Genomic DNA, 27,291 nt, shown 5'->3' on the forward strand with positions numbered 1-27,291 from the left:
AAAGTCTATAAAAGAAAATCTGAAACCAAATTAGTAAATTTGATTATGGATTATGTGTTGAGATTATGGAATTGTCCATTTTCTTAGATGTGAAAATGGTACTGTTGTGTTTTGTAGGGGAATGTTGTAATTCTTAGACCGTGCATACTGAAGTATTAGGGATGAAGTGTGATATTTGTAATTCTCAGGTGATTTGGAAAATCTGTGGAGGGGGAAGGAATGCAAAGTGCACCCCAATGAGGCAGGATGATCATTGGTAAATCTGAGGGTATACACCTGTGTACTGATTGTAATGATTTTTCTATTTTCCTGAAGATTTGAAGTGTCCAAAAACTGGGGAGAAAATCTCTTCAGAGCCCTGTGTAGATTTTGTCTGATGAAGACTTCCTTTTCCCAAGCACACTAGCTAGAGGTGATTTTTCTCATATGAATTTTTATGACTTTTATGTTTCTTGTATGATTCCCAAACCTAAATGCATATGAGAGCTGCCTGAGTTGACTTTTTAGAAAAAATTACAAACTGCTGGACCCCACAATGAGCCTATGTTAATATACTCTGGGAAGATAGGCCTGACAATCAAACCAAGGGTTAGAACCGCTTATTCTGTATGTATTAGTTAAATTTATTTATCTTTTTCACATATTCCCACCTAACCAGCATGGGAGCTTAGGATCAGCCCTGAAGGTGTCCCACAGTCCTTTGCCCCTTTTTGCTGGCACAGTGTTATGTGTGTTCCACACAGTAGATGTTTGGTAAATACATGCTGACTATGTATGTTCGCTCATTTGTTGACAGTCTGAAGAGGTTACCAGAAACTTCTCTAAATTCTGAGAGATTAAAATAACCTAGCTGATAAAAGGGCTTAGTCAATTCAAAAGATTCATTTGAAAGCTGTCTAGGTTTTAGTTATAAAATTACAGATTTGGTTTACAAAAATAACATGCCTGTTATCGGTAAATATTTGAAATTAAGAGTTACCAGTGGAATCATAAATGAATTTCGTTACCTCTGCAAACAGACATATTCAGAATCCAGTACTTAACAAAAAAATACAGATACACAGATAAATAAAGGGGTTGTTAGTATTGGAATTGAGATGAGGGATAATGTGGTAGCTAGGTAATAATGCAGGAAAGGAGAAACAAGCAGAGATTAAAACTTTTATGAGTATGATTTTTATAAGCTTGAAGCTAGGTTTGAATATATGAATAATAGTAACAGCTAACAATTTTTCAGTGTTTACCATATGCCACAGATCGTACTTGATCTGAAGTATTTGTGATCCCTAAAATAGCTCTTCCAAATAGATGGTATTATTAATTTACAGATGAGAAAATGGAATCTCAGTGAAGTTAGTCATGTGCCCAGATTCACGTAGCTAATAAGTGGTGGAATCACGAACCAAACTATTTAGTCTAGCTTCAAAGCACTTGCTGGCAAATACAGGAGAAGCAGGATAGGGTATGGTTAAATATAGCTTCCCTTAATTTGAGACTTTGTGAAGAAATGGTATGGTAAATGGGAAAACATTTTATAGCATCAGTTCTTTGAAAAGAAATCTAAACAAGGGGCGCCTGGGTGGCTCAGTCAGTTGAGCGTCCGACTTCGGCTCAGGTCATGATCTTGCATTCTGTGAGTTCGAGCCCCATGTCAGGCTCTGTGCTGACAGCTCAGAGCCTGGAGCCTGCTTCAGATTCTGTGTCTCCCTCCCTCTTTGCCCCTCCCCTGCTCATGCTCGCTCTCTCTCTGTCAAAAATAAACATTAAAAAAAAAAAAAAAAAAAGGGGCGCCTGGGTGGCGCAGTCGGTTAAGCGTCCGACTTCGGCCAGGTCACGATCTCGCGGTCCGTGAGTTCGAGCCCCGCGTCGGGCTCTGGGCTGATGGCTCAGAGCCTGGAGCCTGTTTCTGATTCTGTGTCTCCCTCTCTCTCTGCCCCTCCCCCGTTCATGCTCTGTCTCTCTCTGTCCCAAAAATAAATAAACGTTGAAAAAAAAATTTTTTTTTTAATTAAAAAGAAATCTAAACAAGATAAAGCAATTAGGGGAGAAGGGTTGGTGTTTACTAGGGGTTAAATAGTTGCATAGGCTCATAGGGAGAGTATATAAGAAGGGCATGTACTGACCAGTATTCAAGAAGTACAGTATCATAAGTTCTTTTTCTGCACAGAAGCAGTCTTCTGGTGTAGCTGCAATATTAACCTAGACTGCATAATCTATCTTTAATCCATATAATGGATTTGTATGTGTTAAAATAGCTGCAGTAAACTTACGTTTTACTTTTGAATTAAAAACTTGATTAAACATTGTCTCAACAATAAACAGCAAAATTAGTATTAATAGTTTCAGTTATCCATACATTTTTAATATTTCATTGGAATGAGTTATGGCAGTTATCTTTTTAGGTAAAGCAAATTTTTACTTCCTATAAAAAAAGAACAAACAGGGGCACCTGGCTGGCTCAGTTGGTGGAGCATGCAACTCTTGATCTCAGGGCTGTGGGTTCGAGTCCCACGTTGGGTGTAGAGATTGCTTAAAAAATGAAATCTTTAGGGGCACCTGGGTGGTTCAGTTGGCTAAGCATCTGACTCTTGATTTAGGCTCAGGTCATGATTTCATAGTTCATGGGTTCGAGCCCCATTTTGGACTCTGCCCAGACAGTGCAGAACCTGCTTGGGATTCTCTCTCCCTCTCTGTCTGCCCCTCCCCTGCTTGCTCTTTCTCTCTCAAAAATAAATAAATAAACGTTTAAAAAATACTAAAATAAAATCTTTTAAAAAAAGGAACAAAGCTACATTCTGGGTAACAAACTAGTACAGAGAATCTGTGTACAACCTCTATCCATTAAATGTAATGTTCTAGGACTCTTATCACAGTAATTCTAAATTAATAAAATATATTACTCATTGAAGAAAAAACATAAATAGTTAAGACATGATTTTAAAAGTCAGAAGAAAGCATTTCCCTGTTGACAATTTAGAAATACCATTTTAGAACTTCCAGATAAGTGACATAGAAAAATGATGGCAAGATTGTTAAACTGAAATTATACATGACATTGGCACAGAAATAGATGAATCAGTGGAACAGAGTGTAAAAACCAGGTCAAGCATTTATCATATGTCAGTATTTGATGAAGGTGACACCTCAAATCAGTATGGAAAAAATGGACTCTTCAGAATACATTAACGCAGTTAATTGGTTAACCATTTGAATTTCGGTAGATCCCTATCCCATGCTATATACAAAACAGATTCTATATGGGTTAAAGATTATAAAAAAAAGAAACAATAAAACAAAATCAGTTGAGTGAAATTTGGTATAACCATGTAACAGAATAATATGTACCATTGAAAATGATGTAAGAGTGTGATTATTGACCTACAGCCAAAATCATGTTATGCTGAGAAATGCAGCATAGTATTTACAGAATTTCAAATTGTGAAAAATAAAAAAATATTTATGTGTTTATGCTTAGGAAAGTCTGGAAGAAGAATTATGGGTGATTTTTGTCTTTTCGGTATTTTCTGCCAGGAACAATAAACCTGTATTACCTGCGTGCAGGATTATTCTTTGTTTTTTAAAATTCTGCAGGACTAAAAAAGCTAAAGAAAAGACAGTTTGCCGATAGAAGAGGAGGATGTGGTATCTTCCTGAGGAGAAAAATGGAAAGACACAGAAGGTCAAGTGCAAATGAAGTTAGGCAACTGAGGCAAAACATAGGTTGTAGAATTCCAGAAACAGTACACGGTGTGATTTCACTGAATCAAAATGACAAAGGTAACTGAAATCAGTAGAATCATACAATAAAACATATTCAAAAGTGGAGGATGAGCATGATGAGCTTAGAGAGCTAAATAAATGCTAACTAAGCAGTTGTTCAAGGGAGATTTACACCAATCTCCGCGTTTATCACTTGTCTTTTGTATAGTGCTTCATGATTTTTGAGAGCTTTTCCATGCATCCTATTTGAGAAAGGTTTGGCTAGCTTCGTAATGGCAGGTACCATCCTCTGTTTTGATGGATGAAAACAGTGAAGCTTATAGAATGTTTTGGTGACATGGCTAGTTAATAATGAAGCCAAAGTCAGAACCTGCTTCGCTTATCTTGTGGGTGGTCTTGTACGACTATACCTTATTCTCTCACAGGCATCCAGGGAAATGAGAGCAAGTCATGGGAAATATCCAGTGATTCTAGTCGAGCCTGAAAAACTGGATGTGAATAGATCATGGCTATTACCTAATACCTACCCAGCAGGGTTGTCTTTCCCCACCCACTCAAAACTTTGAAGGCTTTCAAAGGTGAAATTTTAGAAGTATCGATGAAAGTTTTAAGTGAGCTATGATAGCTCATTTTAATGTAATTTTATCAGATTAGCAAAGATGAAGAAAACTGAAACGCTGTTAGCAAGGGTTCTAGAGAATGGATGCTCCATGCTGCTGGAAAGAGTTTAAACTGGTGTATTTATAGAGGACAGTCTGGCAGTACCTATCAAAACTTAAAAATTATTTACCCTTTTCCATATCTGTTTTACTTCTAGGAGTTTATTCCAAGAATATAGTGGGGAGATGCCCAGAGTTAACATGTGCAAAGAGTTCACAGCTTTGTTGATTTTTAAAGTATTGTTGTCTTTCTATATTGGCTGAAATTTTTTCAGTGAGTACTTAATGGTTTTTATAAGTAGTGAAGTACTAACAATGCTATTTCATGGAAAAATATAACCATTCTATTACAGGATTCTTACATTACTACCATAACTCCTACACGTTAAGAACAGCAGCTATGACCCTGGATATTACTGACTTTCTCTTTCATTTGTGACAAACAATAGTTCTATAATCAGTAATGGATGAAAGGCAAGATGGTTTGGGGGAAGCAGTGTGATTGGATGGAAAGAATATGGGAATCCAACAACCTAAGTTTAGAATCTACCTTTGCCCCTTAGCTAGAGTTAGGATTTGGGGCAAATTGGCTAACCTCTCTAAAACTTGATTCCCATCCCCACCCCCAGTTTGAGTGAGGATAATTAAAGCATCTGTCCTGGGGTTGTTTCTGTACCAAATAAGATTAGGTTTGTAAAATTTCTTTGTAGACTCCCTGATTTGGGAATAAAACAATAATCAACATTTATTGAATGTTACGTGCCAGGCATTGTACTAAGTGCTGATTTACTCCTTATATCAACCCGGTGTGGTCAACAGTTACTTCCTTTTTGTCAAGTGAGGAAATTGAGACTCAGATTTAGGAACCTGCACAGGGCCACAGTTATAAAAAGTAGAGCATAATGGAAGATCACACTTGGAGAGAAATGTACCAAGAGATCTCTAAGAAGTTATTCATGCCTCACCAGTCTGCCAGAGTTCAAGGAGATGCATACATGTGAAGGGAGGACCCAGTGGAAATAATTTACTAACAGGGGTCTCTTTCTTTGCTCATGTAAACAGCTAAATTCTTATGGGTTGAGAAACAATGTAGGAAACTCTGATATTTAGAATGTTAAGAATAGAGTTTATATGGGCTTGAGACTGGAATGGTCTTATTCAGTATTCTTAGAAATAATCTGGAAAAAGGAAAACCAGAATTCCTTAAATAGAAGACTGAATTTCTTCTGAGATTGGAACATTAGGGTCATACTTGCAAAGGGGGTGAATAGAACATGACAGAAAAGCTTCAATAGAAGTTGTTTAAAGTATATATATACCCAGAGGGGCATCTGGGTGGCTCAGTCGGTTAAGCGTCCGACTCTTGATTTCAGCTCAGGTCATGATCTCGCAGTTTATGAGTTCAGGCCCGCGTCCAGCTCGGCGCTGACAGTGCAGAGCCTTCTTGGGATTCTCTCTCTCTTCCTCTCCTCTGTGCCCTTCTCCGTGCGCGTGCGCGCTCTCTCTCTCTCAAAATAAATACAAACTTTGGGGGAGAAAAACATATACCCAGAGTACATTCCGAAAATGGTAACCTCTTTGCTACCAGTTAATGATATCTTAGAAGGTGATCATGTAGATATTTTAGATTATCCTACCTTTCTTGTCTCCCACTGCCCTCACTGTTACCCTTCTGGCTATCACCCGAGAATATATGTGAAGCAAAATGGAAAATCTGTTCACCTTTAATAGAAAACATTAGCAGGGTTATTACTATGTATAAGTAGAAAAACATAATGTAACTAGGCCAAAGTCAATGATAGGTGATTAAAATAGTTAAAGGAACATAGTGGTTTTTACATAAGAATGGACACAGGGCCTCAGTCGGGTTAAGCCTCCGACTTCCACTTCGGCTCAGGTCATAATCACACGGTTTGTGAGTTCGAGCCCTGTGTCGGGCTCTGTGCTGACAGCTTGGAGCCTGGAGCCTGCTTCGGATTCTGTGTCTCCCCCTCTATCTGCCCCTCCCATGCTCATGCTCTGTCTCTCAATGATAAATAAACATTAAAAAAACTGTTTTTAAAGAACAGATGGAAAAGACTGGGATTTGTTTGAAATGAAGGTTTGGCACAGATGTGATTACTTTCTAAATCTGATTTCTAGAGTACAGATGAAGGGTAGATTGGTTTATGTAGCAAATTCTGTGGCATCCTACCTTATCACCACCCAGATTACTCTGAAGTTATTAAAAAAAAAAAAAAAAGGATACTACCTTTTAAAAGATCATACCCTTGTGGGATGCCTGAGTGGCTCACTCAGTTAAGTGTCTCTTGATTTCAGCTCAGGTCATGATCTCCTGGTTTATGAGATTGAACCCCTGTTGGGCTTTGCACTGAAGGTGCAGAGCCTGCTTGGGATTCTCTCTCTCTCCTTCTCTCTTTGCCCCTGTCCTGCTTTGCACACGTGTGCTTGGATGCTCTCAAATTAAAAAAAAAAAAAAAAAAATCATACCTTTGTACCATTAACAGTCTGAAAACATTATGCTTTTGAGATAGATCCATGTTAGGGTTGTTTGCCCCTGACCACTTTACAACTAGATTTTAAAATCTATTCAAAAAATGTTGAATAGTTCAGTGGCAAGATATTGAACTTAATGGCACAGTGATCCATGTAACTATCTTACATTCTTCAGAAATAATTGGTTAGAGGAAATTGCAAGTAAGAAAAAAATACATAGACATTATCTAGAGGTTATTTTGGATTAATACTCGAGATGATTATGTTCTAAGGAGAAACTGTGGTGTGTCCATTTTAAGGTGTAAGGAATATGTGGAGATAGTTCCACCATCAAAGATTGTATGTAAATTTTTCCAAGATGGGAGATTATGATGCTGTTCCAGGTCACCAAAATGAAGACTTAACAAAGAATGGGCCTTCATGCGAAGTCTATGATATAAATAATAAATATATTTGCGTAGTTCTTTACAGTGTATAAAAATGCTCTCCCATACTGTGTAGAAGTGAAACTTCAGCCAGCTTGTTGGATGTTAAGTTTTCTCTGCTTAATGGCTGTATAGTCTGAATTCTGTTATTAGTATATTTCTGACTCCTAGTTCTTTTCTGAAGCAGTCTCTTCATTTACTGTTAAGTGTGTCAGGGGTTGTCATGATCCTTTAGTTTTCGTAATTGTATGTTGCTGTGACTTTTAGGACTGTGTTTTGACCAAAGATAGTTTTGTAGCAATAGAGACTATATTATTGAAGTGCTTTGCTTATTTATTTTTTCCTTTTTCCTAGATCTGTTTTAAGGACCAAGATTCATTTGGGGGATGGTTACAGAATTGAACCATGATAGGCATTGAAAATATAATTTCAAAGTTGAATGAAACACGAATCCTGGAAGGGGAGTAGTAGTATGTTTAAAGTGGTTGCTCTGGTGTATGTTGAAAACTTGGTGTTAGTTAACTTTTCAGGTTTCAAAGTTTTGTTCTGTCATTCTAGAATTACAGAGGAATTACTTTATAGGAGACTTTGGGTAAATGTTGCATTAAGTAATTTCTTAGTGTATGCCACTAAGCTTTAGTCCTGAGATGATTTCTTGCAAAAAGGAGTTCTGATGCCAAATACATTTGGGAGAAGTCTGTAATCTGGGTCCTTTCTTGGAGTTTCATAGTACACTCTAATCTTGTTTGTTGAAGCATTGTTTGTAATAGTTAAGAAACAGCTTAAATATTCATGGATAGAAGAGTGGAATCAGACTATTTTACAGCAGTTAAGAAGGAATTGGGGCACCTGGGTGGCTTAGTCGGCTAAGCATCCAACTCTTGATTTCAGCTCACGTCATGATCCCAGGGTTGTGGGATCGAGCCCTGCATCAGGCTCCATGGTCGATATTCTCTGTCTCTCTCTCTGTCTCTCTGTCTCTGTCTCTCTCTCTCTCTCTGTGCCTGTGCCTCTGCCCCTCCCCTTCCCCCTCTCCTTCCCCTCTTTCCACTTCTCCATCTCCCCCTTTCTCCCCCTTTCTCCCCCCTCCCCCTTCCTCCCTGCCTGTCCCTCTTTCCCTCTCCCTCACTGGCTCTCTCCCTCTCTCTTTAAAAAAAAAAAAAAGAAGGAATGAACCAGATCTTGATCTTTCAACATGGATGCATCTCAAGAACAGTAATTTAGAAAAACATTACAGAATGAGAATGATGGATGTATAGTATATAGTTTGTGTGTTCTTTTGAAACCATATGCTTTTACCAGCATATCTGTAGAGTATGAATTCATTTTTGTAAAGTCAAAAGGATTCAAACCAGCAAGCTGTGATATGGAGAAGTGATTGGGATTGGGGATGATGATCAAAGCATCCTTTTTTTTTTTTAATTTTTTTTTAACGTTTATTTATTTTTGAGACAGAGAGACAGAGCATGAATGGGGGAGGGGCAGAGAGAGAGACACACACACAGAATCGGAAGCAGGCTCCAGGCTCTGAGCCGTCAGCCCAGAGCCCGACGCGGGGCTCGAACTCACGGACGGCGAGATCGTGACCTGAGCTGAAGTCGGACGCTTAACTGACTGAGCTACCCAGGCGCCCCAAAGCATCCTTTTTAAGAAGGGAAATAGTCATGTATTATTTGCAATAAAAATTAAATGCAAGTAAAATGCCTGTTAAGTGCTCAGAGGGCTACTTTCTTTTACCTCATTGGAGATGCCTAACTTGCTAAGTTTCAATTCCATCCTGCTGTGTATTAATTCAGTTCATTATATACAAGTTAAACTTCATTTTGAGCCCCGATTCCACTAGGAAGAAACTGTTTTCAAACTATTCCATTGTAATGTGACTGTTCTTCACACATTTTAAGGAATAAATGAAGTAATTGATACAGTGTAGTCTGTGCAGATTCTCAAGAGATGGATTTATTCAGGCTTACCATCTTTGGTCCAGGAGGTCTTTAGGAGAGCAACAAAGAGAAGTTTGAACTTGGTTCTTGAGCTGCTAGTGGAAGAGCTGAGAAGCAGTATCTGTACTGCTGAGTGGAAACATTGCCATTCAAAACCTGTTAAGCTTAAAGAAGCAAACCCCCCTTTTGGTCTTTCCATTGTTGGCAATAATGCTCTTCCCGGTTCTGTATCCTTTCCTTATCCTGTTCAGTAGACCTGATTTTGACCTTTCTGAATCAAACTCGAGAGCAGTGGTGGTTTTATTTGAGTTTACCAGTCCCTGGGGATCTGTTTTTTTTGTTTTTTTTTTTTTTAATTTTTTTTTTCCAACGTTTATTTATTTTTGGGACAGAGAGAGACAGAGCATGAACGGGGGAGGGGCAGAGAGAGAGGGAGACACAGAATGGGAAACAGGCTCCAGGCTCCGAGCATCAGCCCAGAGCCTGACGCGGGGCTCGAACTCCCGGACCGTGAGATCGTGACCTGGTTGAAGTCGGACGCTTAACCGACTGCGCCACCCAGGCGCCCCCCTGGGGATCTGTTTTAACCTCTACATGTTACTGCCTTTAGTGACCTAACTTCTTCCTGAACCGGTGTTAGCATGCAGTCCATTTGCATAAAAATTGGTAGTGACGTAAGAGGATTCTTCCACCAGAACACCAAGTGGAAATCAGTACAGTATAAACTAAAAATGCTAATAAGTAGGGTGAACTTCAGAAATGTTTCGAGTAGCTGGGCATCCCCCAAGGATGGAAGGGCTGCAGGGCTTGATTATCTGGAAGAAAGGTGTGAAGCCTCCTGAACTGCCCTCCCCTGCCCCCCCCCCCACTTCTGCCTGATCAGCAAATGCCTTGCACGTGGCCGTAGCTCATTATGTGTTCTTGGTCACGACTGTGCACTGCTTGGGAGAGAGTTAGCCTTATCGCCAGTGACGTCTTCATGTAATTTTGAGGTGGGGGCTAGGGTTGAAGATAAGGTGCAGAAAGAGAGAACTTATAAAGAAGAACTTGAGCATGATAAGTCAAATTTTGCTTGAGTACTCCCATAATACTCCATGAGTATTATGGTTGGTTGTTTTTGTTTCCTAGTGCTTAATTGTTGCAGGAACATCTGTGTCTCAATTGTTTATGAATAGAGGCAGGTTTTCTTTAATTGACCAGTTGGATTCTTCCCCTCTTTTGTGTCTGTGATACAAACATCATCAAATTATTGCACTACCATTTACTTTGTAGTATTGATCAAGATTGTGGCCAAAACTGTGGATTTGATACCTGTTTTTGGATACAGCTTAAAATTACTCCCAAGTAACAAGTTTATCAACATGCTTATATTCTTAGTGATTTGATAAAGACCATTTAAATAAGCTCAATTCCTGTAAGTATAAAATTACAGAAATGTTTAAGATGTCATTTCTTGTCAGAACAAGACTGAGAGCTTTTGGTGAGTTGGCTTTCTTGCCTTAGAAGTCCTTGGAAATCTGTTTTGAGAGCGTTCTAAATCCTGCATATTCCTGTCTTCTAGGATTTTTTTCTGGTCAAGCAGACAGTTCAGGATACAGAATCCAAGGATGAATGTTCACCGTGGCAGTGAGAGCGACAGGTTATTGCGGCAGGAGGCTGGCTGCCTAACGGATGAAAGCCCAGCTGCGGCACAAGAGAAAGAAACAAATAGCCCGGCTTCTTCTGGTCTTCAGAACCTTACTTATCCTCTAGGCCCCAGGAGCGATGGTATGACGCTTAGATCTTGACTTCATTTGGTGGGCTTTCCAACATCTGAGCATCCACTCTACCCAGAAGGCATGCATATTCTTTACCCAAATAAAATATCCAGCCAATTGGCTTAGCTTACATATCACAGCTCTATACAGCTGACCGTCACAAAAAATCTCCACTTAATCAGTCCAGCATATCTAATGTGGCAATGATAGTATAAGAAAAATTGTCTTGGATTCCGAGTCAGAAGACACAAATTCTAGCTCTGCTACTATCATCTGTAACCTTGGATGAGCTGCTTAATCTTTCTGAGCCCTGCTTTCTTAATCTGGAAGACAGGGATATTAATAATCTTCTTACTTCATGAGACCAAAAGACTTTTTAGTTATTGGATGTGCCGGCTCTTGATAAACTGTTAGGTTCTTCTTAATTTTTAATAAAGACAGTGGCAACACTAATAATATCAGTTACGGTTTATTGAGCATTCACTGTGCTAGGAACTTTACATACATTTTTTTTTTAATACAGGGTGGCAAATCTAGACCACTGCCTGTTTTTGCAAATAAAAATTTTAAATAACAGCCATCATATTTATATGATGCCTATTTGTTCACATATGGTCTTTGGCTCCTTTCCTGCTACAGTGACAGAGACCATGACCCACAAAACCCAAAATATTTACCTTCTGGCCTTTACAGAAAGCTTGCTGATATCTGCTGAATCCTTGTACAGATGAGAAGAGTGAGGCTTCAGAAGCTTAGAAAACTTGTTCCGGTTCACACTGCTGGGAGTTAGGGGACTGGGATTTGAACTTGTGTCTTTCTGACCAGGGCCGTGCTCTTCTACATATTTTAGCAGCCAGAGGAGCAGAGTGTGCCTGCCATCCTAGAGTGTACCGTCAGGGAGAATTTGTGCAGTGTGTTTCTTTTCCTACTCACCCGTTTATGCTGGGTGCAACTTGAGGTGTCCTTCAGGAATCAGCCCAAGTTAAATTGCTTCATTGCTGGGAGGGGGTGCAGGGGAGAGGGCAGCGGGCGGGGAGGGAATCAAGCATTCTAAAATCTGAATTTGTGGTGTAGGTACCTACTTTCAGTTTTTAGAACAGCGCTGCGAATGTGAAAGCCTGTCTTGGTGATTAAAGTGTTCTCTTGCTGTAAGCTTGCCTATGGATTTTGTGGAAGCTTGGCTCTTGGTATGCAAACACAGGGCCACATTGAAAATTTGTCAAAAGCTGTAGGACGTGAATCCTCAATAGGTTTTTGGTCTAGATTTTGGTTTCCTTTTCTCTAGAAGCAAATGGAGTGGGGGTGGGGGGAGTGAGTGTTCTCTAGGTCACAATTTATTTGGTTATCTAAGTGCCCAAAGTCAGACTCATTTCCCAGAGGTCATGGGCAGTAATCATGTTCATGAATTATTGTGTACAAACTTAAAGTACATGAGGAATGGGAGATTTGGGGGGAAAAAAAGATTTGAAGAAAATGTAGAAAAGTGTTAATTAAGTTTGTCAAATCTAGGTGTCAGGATATGCATATTGTTAACTCTGTGCTTTGGTATGTTTTAATTTTTCCTTAAAAAACTTTTTTTTAACTTAAAATATATGAGGAGAACTGCCAATTTAAAAGAATCCTATGGTAATCCTTTATAAATACTTTCCCCTGATTGTCTTCTGTGTACATCCAGATTTCAGCTACAGCATTTAGTTTTAAGCCTTTTTTGCATGATACAGTATTAACACACTTTGAAGTGTTCTCACATACTTTATTTCAGTTGATAAAATAATCCTGTGAGGGAGGTGGCGTGAACATTATTTTCGTTCTACAGAAATGAACAAGGTTTGGAAAATTAATTACTTAAAATGACTCTTTGGTGATACTAGGATAGAAAACTGAGGTTCTGGGAATGAATCCTAACCCAAGGCCACTTGCAGTGGAACCTTTCTGCTGAGGGCAAGACTTGCCTTTACAAAAAATGGTGTTGACAATGTTAGGATTCTTCTGTGCATAGTGAAAATGCATTTTTATGTGAATTGCTAGCAAAAGTAATGCATTAGACAATTAGAGACTATCATCCCTTCTGGGAAGTAAAATTTAGAAACATTTAGAAATTTTTGAATGTGGAAAATGAAATAGTTCCTGTACACAGAGGCAGCAGTTGCCTTAAAAAAAAAAAAAGAAAGAAAAGAAAAGAAAAAACAGGAAATATAAGAGTATTATTTAGAACTAGAAGTGGAAACAGAAGTAAAAAGTGATTGCCTCTGTGAAACAAGACAGGGGAGGGCACGGAGTGTGGTAGGGCCTTGCTGGTTGTCCACAGAAATTCTTGAGTGTTTAAATTTTTTAAAGCCGTGCACATAGTTTACTTTAAAATTTTTTAACCATTTTATTATAAAATGGGCATTATTGCCTTCATTCTCTCCTCCCCAACATACAAACCTCGAGAAAAGCTCAGGGTGATCCAATATGAGTTTCTAGTTTATTTTTCTTTGATTTGTTCGAGGCAAGAATTTTTTGCTTGTGAACACCTAAAAATGGGGGGTGGGGGGTAAATTGGTTTTTTAAAGAAGAGCAGTTTTATTTCCCCCCCAAGCCTTTTTGCTGTCATGTTATTTTGGTTTGTTTGTATGATCTTTTAGACCTTTCACTTGACTATGCCTCTCAGCCAGCAAATCTCCAGTTCCCTCACATAATGGCACTTCCCGAAGACATCAAAGGCTCCTGCTTCCAAAATGGGAATAAACGGAACCATGAACCCTTTATGGCTCCAGAACGATTTGGAAACAGCACTGTGGGCTTTGGCAGTAACGTTCATTCCCAGGCGCCAGAGAAGGTGACACTTCTTGTAGATGGCACACGTTTTGTTGTGAATCCACAAATTTTCACTGCTCATCCGGATACCATGTTGGGAAGGTAATTGATGATAATTTCCTTCCAAATCCACTCTGTTCTCTATGAATAGAAATACCTGCTGTTTATCTTGCACTAGAATGAGGAAAAGAAGCACTGATTGCTTATTTTTCTACCTTCATACTTGTATGAGACAGGGAGGGCAAGCTTGTAAAACACCTTATATCTGTTGATGATTTGGGGGATGTACTTAATTTCTTTACAAAGCCAGTATAGTAAAATGAGCCCCCACAACTACCTGAGCAGTCAGAACTGTGGAAAATAATCTGCTGAGTAGCATTCCTTAGTCCTCAATAAACTCACTCTAGAGTAGAAGTCAGAGACCTGACTTCTATTACTCCATAGTTTGTATACCTCACAAAAGTAATAATCTTCTCTGAGTTCCACGTCAAAGATCTAGAGTTAAGGTGAGATCTGAGTTGTTTCTTTTTTCTTTTGCCTTTTAATAAAAGATAGAATTAGACATGGGGTCCACATGACATAAGAACAAAGGCATTTTACTAAAGAGCATTTCACCTGCCATCCATTGCCCATTATGCTGGGCGGGAGGATTATGCTGTCATTTTCTAATGTCTCCATCACTATTCAAGTTTTCCAAAGCCAGATCTTTATATCTGGCTCTTCCGTTGTTTCGTGATTGAGCTCTCTTTTCTTCATGTTCCACCCTCTGTGCTGCTTTTAGACTGTAGTCTTACCATCTCCTGCCTCCAGCATTTTAGGGTTAGAGTTTAGGAAATGGAAAGAGCCTGCCAAGGAGGAGCACTGTCCAGAAAGTATTCTTGGAGCCTGGGCTGGGAGTGAGGAGATTCTCTTTCTGCCAACCACAGACCTTAACATGAGGAAGAGCAGATTGGGATAGGAATAAAAACAATAACTTGTATGTGTACACACAAACACTTGGCTTTTGAGGGTTTTTATCTACTTCAAAGTAGATCTTATTTAAAGATCTAACCTCACTTGGGACTTTGATTTAGAAATCAAAATGGACCATACTCATTTGTTGAGTTTTAGGCTAAATGGAATCCAGCTATTCAAATATATTTATATTTGAACATATACGTAGAGATTCATGATGAACCATTTTTAACCAGAATCAAACTTGTATATTTCTCAGACATCTGAATTAAGACTAAACTAGGACATTGAAACATTTTCCAGATTGGCCCTATAGTTTATCAGACTTGACTTCCTGTCCTCGGTCTTGGTATCACTACACTATGGCACCCCCCCCGCTTCAAAGTCAGCATTAGCCTCAACACAGGCTGCTCTTTGAGGTAGATTGCCTCTAAAAACAGTGATCAAGAGAAGCAAGCAAGCAAGCAAGCATTTTCTGGGTAATAGATTAATAGACTCTTGGGTGATGCCCTTTGAATCTAGGAATGAGTTGTCCCATGACAAGAGAGTCTGATTCTTTATCTGGGTGGTTCATCAGCTGAGTCAGCTGAAGTTATCTGTTCTGAGAGTTACTTGGGTCTGCTCTGTCCTGAGGTTATATACAGTGTGCATAAGCCTGGGCAGTGAGCTTACAGGTGTGGGCCAGTAGTCACAAGGGGGACAAGCTGAGAGATTGCGAATGGATTAACATTAATCCATGTCACTACCAGATAGAGAACTCTGAGCTTAGGTTCTGCTGATGATACTTGGGGGGCGGGGAGGGGGGGTGGATTACATGGCATGTTGACTATTTTGATTCATAGCTGTCTTGGCTAAACTTCAGCCAGAATGTTCCAGAAAAATGTCAGCATTCTTTGAAGACACTTACCAAGATGGATTTCTTCTGTATGGTATAGTGGTTTGAAAAGCATGTTATTTGGAGTCTTTTTCAGACCTTTGAAAAGCAGCCAATTTAGGGTGGCGGATAACAGTTTTGAACGTTGAACATAGGGGTTCCCAGCAGATTCAGGAAGGAAGTGGCAGTGAGGCCCAGTTGGAAACTTAAATCGGGCTGGCTGAAGATCCCGACTGCCTGCCTTGTCCCTCAGTCTGGTTTCCCATTCCATAACTCAGATGTACAGTGGGAGTGGTGGAAGTCATGAGTCCAGTTTTACTGGAGGGAGGAAGGATGGGAAGAGAGTAAGAAAAAGGAAGATCCCCCTGTGCCCTCATGACTTCTGAGTTCATGCGCAGAGCAGACCCCTCTGAACTATGTCAAACCACTGATGAGCCTAGTATCTACCATCCCTGCCTAGTTGACCTGAAGTTCCCATCTTTAGAGCTACTCCTCGGATTGAAGAGGGGCATTTCCCCCAGAATTCCAGCATTAAAAAAATGTATCAGGAAAGGGAGAACGTTAACATCTACACCTAGCGCTCTGGATTCATCTGTCACATTAGATGTCTGAACAGCAAAACTCAGAAATACTGAGGACTGGCATACTAGATAATGCTAATTGAGGGAGGAAAAGAACAGGAAGGGTCAGGAGCGTGAGACCCCCTGTCTTCTTGAGCTGCCAGTTTATAGGTGGGTTCCTCGGTGGTGGGGAGGGCTTGAGAGGCAACCCTCACACACTCCAGAGATTTTCCAACTTGATTTGCTGTCCCAGAAGCACCACAGGTGAACCTGGAGGACTTGCTGCTTCATTTCTCCTTTGCTCAAATGCTGAAAGCAATTGCTGCCACCTTTTCTGTCTGGAGGGAGCTTCTTAATAGGGGTTGGATCCCACCACTGTGTTTTTAATTTATGAGTTCTTAAACTATGGGAACATGGAATGGAGTCTTACTGAATGAGGTGTCAAGGGGTCAGCCCCATCTGTGAAGAATCCAGCTGGACTGCAGAAGGTAACATTGTTGCCTGGTATCTTTCAGAATGTTTGGACCAGGAAGAGAGTACAACTTCACTCGGCCCAATGAGAAGGGAGAGTATGAGATTGCTGAAGGAATCAGTGCAACTGTATTTCGAACCGTGCTGGTGTGTAGGAGCCTTTCTGTTACCTCCTCTTCCCCAGGGGCAGGCGCAGACTCAAGTCAGAAGACTTGAGGTCTCCATCAGATTGTTAACTGACTTTCGGTCTGTAGTTCCGTTACTGCCCTTCCCTCTTTATTTTCTATTGTGGTAACTTTTAAGTACTTCTTGCCTCTCAGGTATCAAGTTGGGATTAAACATGCCAGGAGAGCCAGGAGCCACTTGGCCATCTGATAAGTCATCCAGCTTGGTAGTAGTTCTAGTATCCTATCAGTTTAACAGAACCAGGAATGAATAGGGGGTTGAGGAAGTAAGTTTTCATCTTGTTCTTCACCTTCATTTCTTATTTTTAATCTGTTTACAGGATTATTACAAAACTGGTATCATTAATTGTCCGGATGGCATCTCTATTCCAGACCTTAGAGATACATGTGATTATCTCTGCATAAACTTTGACTTCAACACTATCAGATGTCAAGATCTGAGTGAGTACAGGAGCACTCGCAGCTGCATTTGAGCCACTGAACTTTGAGTTTGCTTGAAATTGACTGGTAACTTTTTGTTACTAGAGTTTCAAGCCTAAATTGAAAATCATCTGGGGAGGTAGGTACTGTGATACTAACCCATTCCCTCTCTCATGCTTCAAAGCACTGTGAGGAAGTAAACAAAAGAGAACATGTGTTCGGTTCTAAATCTAGCTTGTCAAGTGAGTCACCAAGCTAATTGCTTCCCCTCCAAGGACCTGGTGTCTCAGTTCTTTAATAAATAAGGATACTGACTCTTGGACATGAGTGAGCCTTCCCTCATAAAGTCAAACAGCATAAATTGGCTGGGTTCTTCTTAGAATTATTTTTATCATTTTTTTTTAATTTTTAAAATTTCTTTTAATGTTTTTTACTTACTTTTGAGAGAGAGAACATAAGCAGGGGGAGGAAGAGAAAGGGGGGAGACACAGAATCCAAAGCGGGTTCCAGGCTCTGACCTGTCAGCACAGAGCCTGATGAGGGGTTCGAACTCACAGACCGTGAGATCATGACCTGAGCCGAAGTCATATGCTTTAACCCGCTGAGCCATCCAGGTGCCCCTTAATGTTTGTTTATTTTGAGACAGAGAGCAAGTGAGGGAGCGGCAGAGAGAGGGGGAGAGAGAAAGAATCCCAAGCAGGGCTGGACTCAGGGCTTGATCTCATGGACCATGAGATCATGACCTGAGCTGAAATCAAGAGTCAGATGCTTAACCAACTGAGCCACCCAGGTGCCCTTATTTTTATTATTGTTATTGTTTACTAATAGCTTTATAGCTGTGAACTTGCTTAATTCTTACAAGTTAGCCCTGAAAGCCAGGTGATAACCCCATGTAACAAATGAGAAGACTGAGAAATTAGCATGTTCAAAGCTCTAAGCATTAAAGGTGGGATTAGAACTGATTGACTGCAAATGCCATTTTCTTATCATCTCCTAGCCTTCCTGAAGTTATTTTAAAAACTATTCTTTGAGGTTCATGATACATTTCCCTGCATACTCCATGAAGTTCTCTAGACTTGTGGTTTCCCTACTGAGTTTAGCACACACAGCAAGTCCCTTGGTGTCATTAAACTTAGATTATTCCTCTTCTGTGGTACTGTAACTCCATGAAATTGGGGTCTAGAGCATCTTGAGAAGAGGTACTACAGTCATCCCCAGACAGCAGTTGTATCTCTTGTAGAATTAATGTTTATGGTTTGACCTTGTGCAGCTAATAAAACCGCACTTGTTCAGAATGTTCAGGGATTATTAAGCATGAGAAAGTTAAAGAGTAATGGAATGTGAAACATTTAACAAAATCAGCTTAATTAGCACTTCAGAGCAAGAAACAATTTCTGCCTTTAAAATGGGCCACCTCTCCGGAACTTATCAGTGACAACAGCCATTACCTCATAGTCTTTTTCACTCCGGTAATCTCTGCGCTTGGGCAGATAGGACGTTCACCTGCATTTTCTCTCCCCAGGCGCTTTACTGCATGAACTGTCTAATGATGGTGCTCACAAGCAGTTTGACCACTACCTCGAAGAGTTGATCTTGCCCATCATGGTGGGCTGTGCCAAGAAAGGGGAGCGAGAGTGCCACATCGTCGTGCTGACGGATGAGGATTCTGTGGACTGGGATGAAGACCACCCCCCTCCCATGGGGGAGGAATATTCCCAAAGTAGGAGCCCCCTGCACGGTGTAGATGGTTTCAGCGGGAAACATGCTGCCCAGAGTAACAGCTGCATCCTGTAACCAGCATGACTGTCACTTTTAAGCTGGCAGTGAGCACACTCACCTGGTGCAGTCTAGTGATGCACATCTAACTTTTATGCGGCTTATATGACACTGTTATTCCTCCCACTCCTGCCCCCGATGTCTGATACTGTGGCAGTGTGGTGGCGATACCGAGGCCATTAATTGGTGGTGTCATTCTCTCCATTTGTGTCATTTTTAAACCCTTTAAAAAAAATTTTTTTTAACGTTTGTTTTTGAGAGAGAGCATGAGCAGGGGAGGGACAGAGAGAGATAAGGAGACACAGAATCTGAAGCAGGCTCCAGGCTCTGAGCTGTCAGCACAGAGCCCGACACAGGGGCTGAAACTCACCACGAGATCATGACTTGAGCCAAAGTCGGATGCTTAACTGACTGAGCCACCCAGGCACCCAAATCCTTTTGAACTGGTAACAGTTCAGAAAGTACAAAAGGTTATACATTGAAAAGTCTTGATCCCATCCCTGCCTCATCTACCCAGTTTTCCTTCTCAGTTTCTTTTATATCTTCCCAGGTGTATTCAGTGCACGACCAATTACATACATGATTTTTCCTTTTTTTTTTTTTTTTTTTTTTTTTCAAATAATACCCTATTCTACAGACTGTCCAGTACCATGTCTTAACATAAAAACCTTCCGTGATCTTTTTTTTATGGCTGTATGGTTTTCTACTGCATGGCTGTGCCATAATTGATTTAACTAGCTGTGTTGTTGATTTAAGCTAGAAATTATAAAGGATGCTGCAATAAATATCCTTTTAAACATAGTCTTTTCACACACAGATATCTCTATGGAATGATATTCCTAAAGGGGCACCCGGCTGGCTCAGTTAGTAGAGCCTGCAACCCCCTCATCTCAGAGTTGTGAGTTCAAGCCCCATGTTGGGGTATAGGGATTACTTAAAAAAATAAAATCTTTATTAAAAAAAGTTTCCTAGAAATGGAATTTCTGTGCCAAAGCTTTGTTCCTTTAGAATTTTGGTAGATGCTGCCAAAGTTTCCTCCACAAAGGTTAAACCATCTCAAAACAACATATGACAGGTTTGTTTCCCACACCCTCAGCAAAACAGCGTTTTATTAAACTTTCATCTTTGCCACTCTGATAGGTAAAAAATAGCCTCTCATTTGAATGTTTCAATCTGCATTTCTCATTTCATGATCAAGACTCACCATCTTTTTGTTTTTAAGAGCCATTTTAATTTCCTCTTCTATAACTTTATTTGTGCCTTTTGCCCATTACAGAATGGATTGTTAGTCTTTTACTTAGTGATTTGTGAAAGCTCTGTGACCGCTCTTTATATATTAAGGAAATCAGCCCTTTGTAATAAGAGTTGCAGATAGTTTTCCCAGTTGGTTGTCTTTTTAGTTGTGTTAATGGTGATTTGGCTACACAGCAATGTTTTGGGTTTTTTTATGTAGTTGAATATATCAGTTTTTATTTTGTGGCTTCTGGCTTTTATGCCGTACCCAGAAAGGTCTTCCACACCCTGAGACTATAAAAATTTCTCACGTGGTTTCTTTCTTATGTTTGATCTATTACGTAGCATTTAATCTGTGATCCAACTGATTTTTTTTCTTTTTTCTTTTTTTTTTTTTTTGGCATCAGTGTCAGATATATCTTTCATTAGTCTGATTCTCTTAGCTCATCTCCCTCCTCTTTTGGAAGTCTTCACTCCGTGACTAACCCAGTTTTTCTTTTTTCCAGTTCTGTATAGCTCCAAGCTCTATAGATTCTTCAAATATATTGAGAATCGTGATGTCGCTAAAACAGTGTTAAAGGAGCGGGGCCTGAAAAACATTCGCATTGGAATTGAAGGTAATAAACATCCCAGTTAGTATACAGCTTGCTTGGCTTATGGAGCAGGTTGTATCTGTGGGCACAGCTTAGGTCCTTAAAACTCAGCTTCCAGAGGACCTAGAGAATAGGCACATATGAAAACCACATTCCTACCCCTTTGAAGGATTCCTGTTTTTTTTGTTTGCCCTTACATTTCCTTTTCATGTTGTATCTAGTTGTAAATGCTTTAAAACAGCTGCAGGAAGAAGTTCCAACTTAACTGTTTGGGACAAAGAGCAGTGAGGACTAAGGACACTGGTGGGCTCACCAAGTGCGAGGGCCATTCCTCCAGGTCTTGGTGAGGATCTTTTTGGGATCTGGAAGGGTCCTTCTGAAAACTATAGCTTGGAGACTCAAAATTTTAATTTTTTCCACCACATACCTTGGAGGAATGTCTGTATGTGTTGATAGAACTGCTTTAAATGATCTTCAGCAGTGACTCCCAACCGGTGGTCTCATGGAGGGGCTTAGACACTGATTCTTAGAGAATGCTGAAGCTTTTCTGGTCACACCTCCACGAGTGTTTTTTTAATCTCGCTGTCTCAGTCTTGCCCACAGAGCCCATCAGATCTTCACTGTGTCTGACTTAGGTTGGAATTTCAAGTTGGAAGAGATTTTTGAGATCTGTTAAATCTCTTTCCACTGCGTCATTCTTTGGTAACTGGAAACTCCCGGAACAAGGTGATAAGGATTACTCCATTTCCCAGAGAAGCCCATCCACTGTTCTACCATTAGAATATTTTTCTAGTAGATCTAGTAGATCACTTCCTCTGTCTTCTTCTTTCTAGTTCTAGCCTCTGAAGCTACTTTGAGTAAGATTTCTCCCATTTCCGTGTGATAGCCTTTCAGATTTTTTAGGCAACATTCCTGCTTTTTTCTTGAGGCTACACATTACACACCTTCTTAACTGCTTCTCTTACAGCGTGTTCTCTACGCAGTAGAATTAGAGGACTGGAGTTAGCCATGGCCTAGAAAGACTTCTCTGGTATTGCTGCCAGGAACTAACAGCTTCTGAAATTATGCACCCTGCCATTAGAAGGGATAGAATTTTTGTTACTTCCTTTCTAAGGGATAAGACCTATTCACCCAGACAGATGGGAGGTGCGCGTGTAGGTGACTGGGAGTGGCAGAGCATGGTCAGGGGTCATTTCCCCAGTAGTTTTCATGCACAGTCTTTGAATTTGGGAGACAATTGATGTGGTGAGGGAAGGGAAAGTATGGAAGCTGGAGTGAGCAATTTGCTGGAGTCACGGGAATGGCCTTTGGCTTTATTTCAGGTTATCCTACCTGTAAAGAAAAAATTAAGAGAAGACCTGGTGGCCGATCTGAAGTAATCTATAATTATGTGCAGCGCCCCTTTATCCAGATGTCATGGGAAAAGGAAGAAGGGAAGAGTCGCCACGTGGATTTCCAGTGTGTCCGAAGCAAATCCCTCACTAATCTGGTGGCTGCTGGAGAAGATGTCTTAGAGGACCAGGAGATATTAATGCACCACCCACCCCAAGTGGATGAACTTGACCGGCTGAACGCCCCACTTTCTCAGATGGCTTCTAATGACTTTCAAGATTAGGGCCAGCTGTGGACCTACCCCTCTTCGGAGCACTTCTCTGTCCAGAATGTCCACAGCCAGTCCTCCCATGGTTTGTCTCACCCTGAAGAGGAGACGTGCTTCTCCATCCTCTCCCTTTCTCCCACAAATAACCTGTGTCCTTTTCATTACTGAGAAATCTGTGCCTCCGGCAGGGGATGAAAGGCACTCACTGGTAAATAAGCTACCAGCTTGGCAGTGGCCCTGGTAACTTGAAAATTTGGGGTCTGGTGCTGTTTACTCAGTCTTTGCATAACTGCAAAAAGCAGGAAAGGAAGTCAAGACTCCTGTTGCCTCCTATTCATCAAAGCAGTCCTCATCCTTTACACTTTGTTCTTGGCTTTTGTTTTGTTTGTTTTGTACCAGGCGAAATGAATTACTGAGCAGCAAAGGGACCAGACTTTAAAAAGAGACAATCTCTGGCTTCCACAACCAGGTACTAATGGGAGTCTTATTCAGGATTTAATGAAGATGCCATTCCTGGTGGCCTCTGTGCCCAGATTGCATCCGGAAGACCTAGGCTGTCATCAAAATGTCCAAAAGGAAATTTCTTAAAGAGTTTAAATTCAGCTTTGTTTTTCATTAATGCGACGAATAATTCAAAACCATACAGATTCTTTGACAGGAACTCTAGTAATAGCGGAACAGTGTTTATGAAACCTTTTTAGGCTCAAGGTTTTTGAGCCTACACAAATCAGTTATTTGGAATGAAATTCACAACTCAAGTACAAGAACCTCTCCAAGTCAGGCTACTTTGATCATCCTGTCTCGGAATCTGGTGTGAAGCCTTTAGGTCTTCACCCTAGGGCAGCACATTGCTATGGGTGTGGCTGGGAAACCTCAGTCCATACGGTTTAAAGATTTTCAAGAGATGAGCAGAAATTTCTCACAAGTGCTTGGTTTCTCAACAGAAAGACTTCTAAAAGCTCCAGGGAAGGGGACATTTGGGGTGAAGCTGAGTGCGGAAACATCACCTCACAGGCTTTGTCCCAACGCAGGATTTTTCTTTGTATGTTCTTTTCATACTGTGGAATTCTTTTGGATATCAGGATATTTGTTTTTGAAGTAGCCAGTCACACAGCTCACACTGCGTAAAAAAACCGTACTACTATCATCCCCAAAGGAAGGATGAGTTGAAGGGATATTACACCTGGTAATTTTGTTTGATCTGTCGACTCTTGTGTTAATAATGCATTGGTGTAGGACACCCGAGATCACTCCCCCCAAGTACTAAACCATTTTCCCTTATGTCCCCATGGCTATTAGCAGAGCTAAATTTCAAGTCTAGAGCCAGATGTTAAGTGTCTGGGGATAATTTGTCATTTTGTGGTAAAGGTGGTCTTCTTATCACCTACCCAGAACCTTTACTCATCACAAATTTCAAAGAGGTACATAGTTTCCTTAACATCTTTAAGATAATGTGACTAGTTTTCTTAAATTCCATTCCCATAAGATACCATAGGACAAGTTAGTGGATTCCTTTTTTTTTTTTTTTTTTTTTTTACTGTTTATTTTTTTGAGAGAGACAGAGACAGAGACAGAATGCAAGGCGTTGGGGCAGAGAGAGAGGGAGACACAGAATCCGAAGCAGGCTCCAGGCTCTGAGCTGTCAGCACAGAGCCTGACATGGGGCTCGAACTCACAAGCTGTGAGATCATGACCTGAGCCGAAGTCGGATGCTCAACCTACTGAGCCACCTAGGTGCCCCAGTGGATTCCATTTTATGACTGCCCTAGTCCTAGTCCTCCAAAAGTAAAGTCAGATGGATGTCAAAAGCTGCTCTTTCCAGGCTTGAAGAACAAGAATGTTCTTAAGAAGTGTGTTGTCTTGTGCATGTGACCAGCAGCACAGTGGAAATCAATGCTCTGTTCATTACTCGTAAAGAAGTAGAAGTAAGGGGTTAAACTGAGCCATCTCCCACCTACAGAGCTCTTCTGACTCCCACTGGCATCCAGTTTGTAAGGCTGATGGCAAGGGTTAAAGTTTAGGATTAGTGTTTTTTGTAGCCAGAGGTTACTTTTAGGTCTGTGAAACTCATGGACTCATTTGTCAGGTTTGGCTTTAACCTTACCAGCCCTACACTCATACCCACTAACTGACCAGCCCAGATAATTGTTTAATGGTGCTTTATGCTTATCAGTTGACTTCCGTGCCATCACAGAGGAAGTTAGAATTAACTGTGTGGTCTGGTAAGTATAACTTCTGTTGTACATCTTACGTATTAACATTTAAGTATAAACATGCCGCAGCTAATACTCTAAAACTCATTAGTTCTTGCTTAGGTAAAAAGCCAGGTATGAAAGTATGGCATGTACTTAATAACACTTTGTTCTGTGTAAATGATTAGTTTCCTCAGGCTTTCAAGGAGTAGTTCTTTTTTCCTCCCCAGAGTGGGTTCATGTGCATTTGGCCCCAACCCATAGGGTGAGTGAGCTAGAAACCTGTACAGGCAAATCTGCCAGTGTCCCTAGATGATGGTGACAAAGGGAAAAGTGGGGCTCACAGGTCCCTTCTTGTGGAGAGGGAGGTTTCTTCTGCACCCCCACCCTCCCAGTCTGGAGCTCAGCATCACTGTAGTTTGGTGGCGCCCCTTAGCCATAGCTGCTTGTTCCTGGGGCCAGGACATTCCATAATGGCAGGACCATGCAGTCCCCAGGGGGACAGCGGCTGGGTTGCCGTCATTCCCTTCAGAGTCCGTTAATGGCCAGCTGGGTAAGAGGTATTTCTAATAAAGGTGGAACTCAGGTTTGGTGTTTTGTTTTGTTTTTTTCTTTTTCTAAGTGCCTAAATAAGTAAGCCAGGCTGTTTATACAGAACCATCTTCAAAATAAGATGGTTTTGCTCAGACTGTCTTACTCAGAGGTATCTCAGCAAGCCAAGATAAACCTGAATTTGAGGTTTAGAATCTGAGTTTGTTAATGCATCATTATCATGTATCGTTAACTAGGAAACATTTGGCATTGAGCTGGAGAGTGGGCAAAGAGTGTTAACATGTGTCTGGTGAGATTACTTAACGGTTTCTCCAAAGTGGAGGGAAAGTATCAGAAAAAATGACAGCAAAAATGGTAAGGAAGCTAGAAAGTAGCTAGACTGCACAATTTGTAACAGCCAATATTATTTTAAGCTAAATTCCGAGAAACCAACGTGATATCTAATGTATACAAGTCTATGAAAATACTGTGGAATAAGCCCAGGAAGGATGGATGTATTTGCAGAAAACAATCAGAGCACAGGCTTTTTAACTCAAATTGTCAAAGTGTGATATAGTCTTTTTTTTTTCTATCAAGTCAATAGAAAGTTAAGAGTCAAGGGATTTTAGTAATTTATTCAATGCCACTTCTTGCCATTATTTTGAGATTGTTAAAATGGGTATAAGAGTTCAGAAAGGGAACCTGATGCCTTCGCTGGTAGAGACGGAGCCACGTTCGTGCTGTGGGTGGGATCACCTCTGCGGAAGAACAGTACATTTTCTCTTAAAGGCAAGATGCTTATAGGTTTTACCTCTTTACTTTGTATTTACTTTGAAAGTTGCACTTGTTCACCTACCAGTGTTTACGAAATCCTGTATTTGGGATGCTTTTTCTATAATAAAATATTATCATTTGTGTTCATGTTGTTTTTTAGCAGAAAATAAAGTCGGAAGTCAAGATATTAAAGGGACTGAAAGAAGTAGCACCTTGACTGCCCAGAACAGAGCCTCTTCCTTTCCTGTGGGGCTGTAGGGTCACTTTGAGCCTGTGTGTGCCTTTCCCACCCTATTTCTTTGTAACTCCGAGGTTTCCAGAACCCTAATAGTCTGCCTTCTTGAGTCCCTGGTTAACTGGAATTCAAGACCTCCTGAATCCTCAAATCCAACCAAGTAGGACCCCCCACAAAGCCAAATGTAAGTTTGAAAGGCGAGAGAACTCACGGACTTTCCTGTTCTGGTTCTGGTTTAAAGCAAGTGAATGCTTTAAATGGCAGGAATGAAAGGTCCCCTGGAAGCACTGCTGTAGAGCTTCTGGTTTCTCCTTTGGTCTCTGGTTTGGCCTTACTCTAGTCTGGTGTCTACTTAGAATTTCCTCAGCTCACTTAGCCTGGGAGCTTACTGGTGGTAAAACTCAAAGTGGGGCTAAAGCCAGCACCTCCCTAGCAGGTCTGCCTTCATTGGCACAGAGGTTAAGAACATGCTCTGAAGACATGGCCTGTTGGGTATATTCTGTGCCAAGCACTGCAGGACAACAGGGACACGATGATCTGGAGACACTCTTCAAGGGGGTTTTATAATTGTGTGGGGGAAAACCTCTACGAGCAGTCCAGGTCGCTCAGGAAACCCAGAAGGATGGAGTAGCCAGTATTTACCATGAGGAGACTTCACAAGAGGATTCTAGAAGTGACACGTGAACCAAAGCGTGAAGAATGAAAACTGTCGTTTTGGATCCATGAATGTGCAGAGGGGAGGCAGTCCAGGCCAACTCAACCATATGAGCAAAGGTGAATTGATAATAGGGAAGATGGGGTGATGCAGAGATGAAGCCAGAGTAAGGCAGGACTCTCTGCCTCAAAGATGTCTGGTCTCATTTATAAGAACTATTAGGAGCCCTAAAGGGTTTTATGTAGGAGAATGACATAATCAGACTTGAAATTTGAAAGAATTTCTTTGGCAGCAGAGAGGGCAGTGGGCTTGAAAGGGGAAGGACCAGGGACAAAAGTCAGCTAAGAGGCCACTGCAGCACATTCAGTAAGAAATCATGAAGACACTGCTAGGATGGATGGCTGCATCCAGAGTTGTGCATGTTTCCTGATGGGCGCGGTGT

At 40.8% G+C, this 27,291-nt stretch overlaps 1 protein-coding gene across 2 annotated transcripts in view; it reads left to right on the forward strand.

Moving 5' to 3' along the window:
• The window catches only part of KCTD20 (potassium channel tetramerization domain containing 20), a 37,936-nt gene extending 11,834 nt beyond the window's left edge, over positions 1-26,102 (forward strand). Inside the window, exons 2-8 of one of the 2 annotated variants that reach the window (XM_023253923.2) lie at positions 10,802-11,007; positions 13,625-13,898; positions 16,700-16,802; positions 17,161-17,281; positions 18,783-18,980; positions 20,776-20,886; positions 22,185-26,102. In XM_023253923.2, coding sequence (XP_023109691.2) covers positions 10,848-11,007; positions 13,625-13,898; positions 16,700-16,802; positions 17,161-17,281; positions 18,783-18,980; positions 20,776-20,886; positions 22,185-22,477 — 1,260 coding nt within the window. In that variant the 5' untranslated portion in view covers positions 10,802-10,847 and the 3' untranslated portion in view covers positions 22,478-26,102. Of the gene's footprint in view, positions 1-10,801; positions 11,008-13,624; positions 13,899-16,699; positions 16,803-17,160; positions 17,282-18,782; positions 18,981-20,775; positions 20,887-22,184 lie in introns of those variants that run through there. The other variant, XM_006931651.3, reaches the window with a different exon arrangement.
• Positions 26,103-27,291: the final 1,189 nt, after the last annotated feature.

The sequence above is a fragment of the Felis catus genome, chromosome B2 (assembly GCF_018350175.1).
Source record: "Felis catus isolate Fca126 chromosome B2, F.catus_Fca126_mat1.0, whole genome shotgun sequence".
Classification (NCBI taxonomy): Eukaryota; Metazoa; Chordata; class Mammalia; order Carnivora; family Felidae; genus Felis; species Felis catus.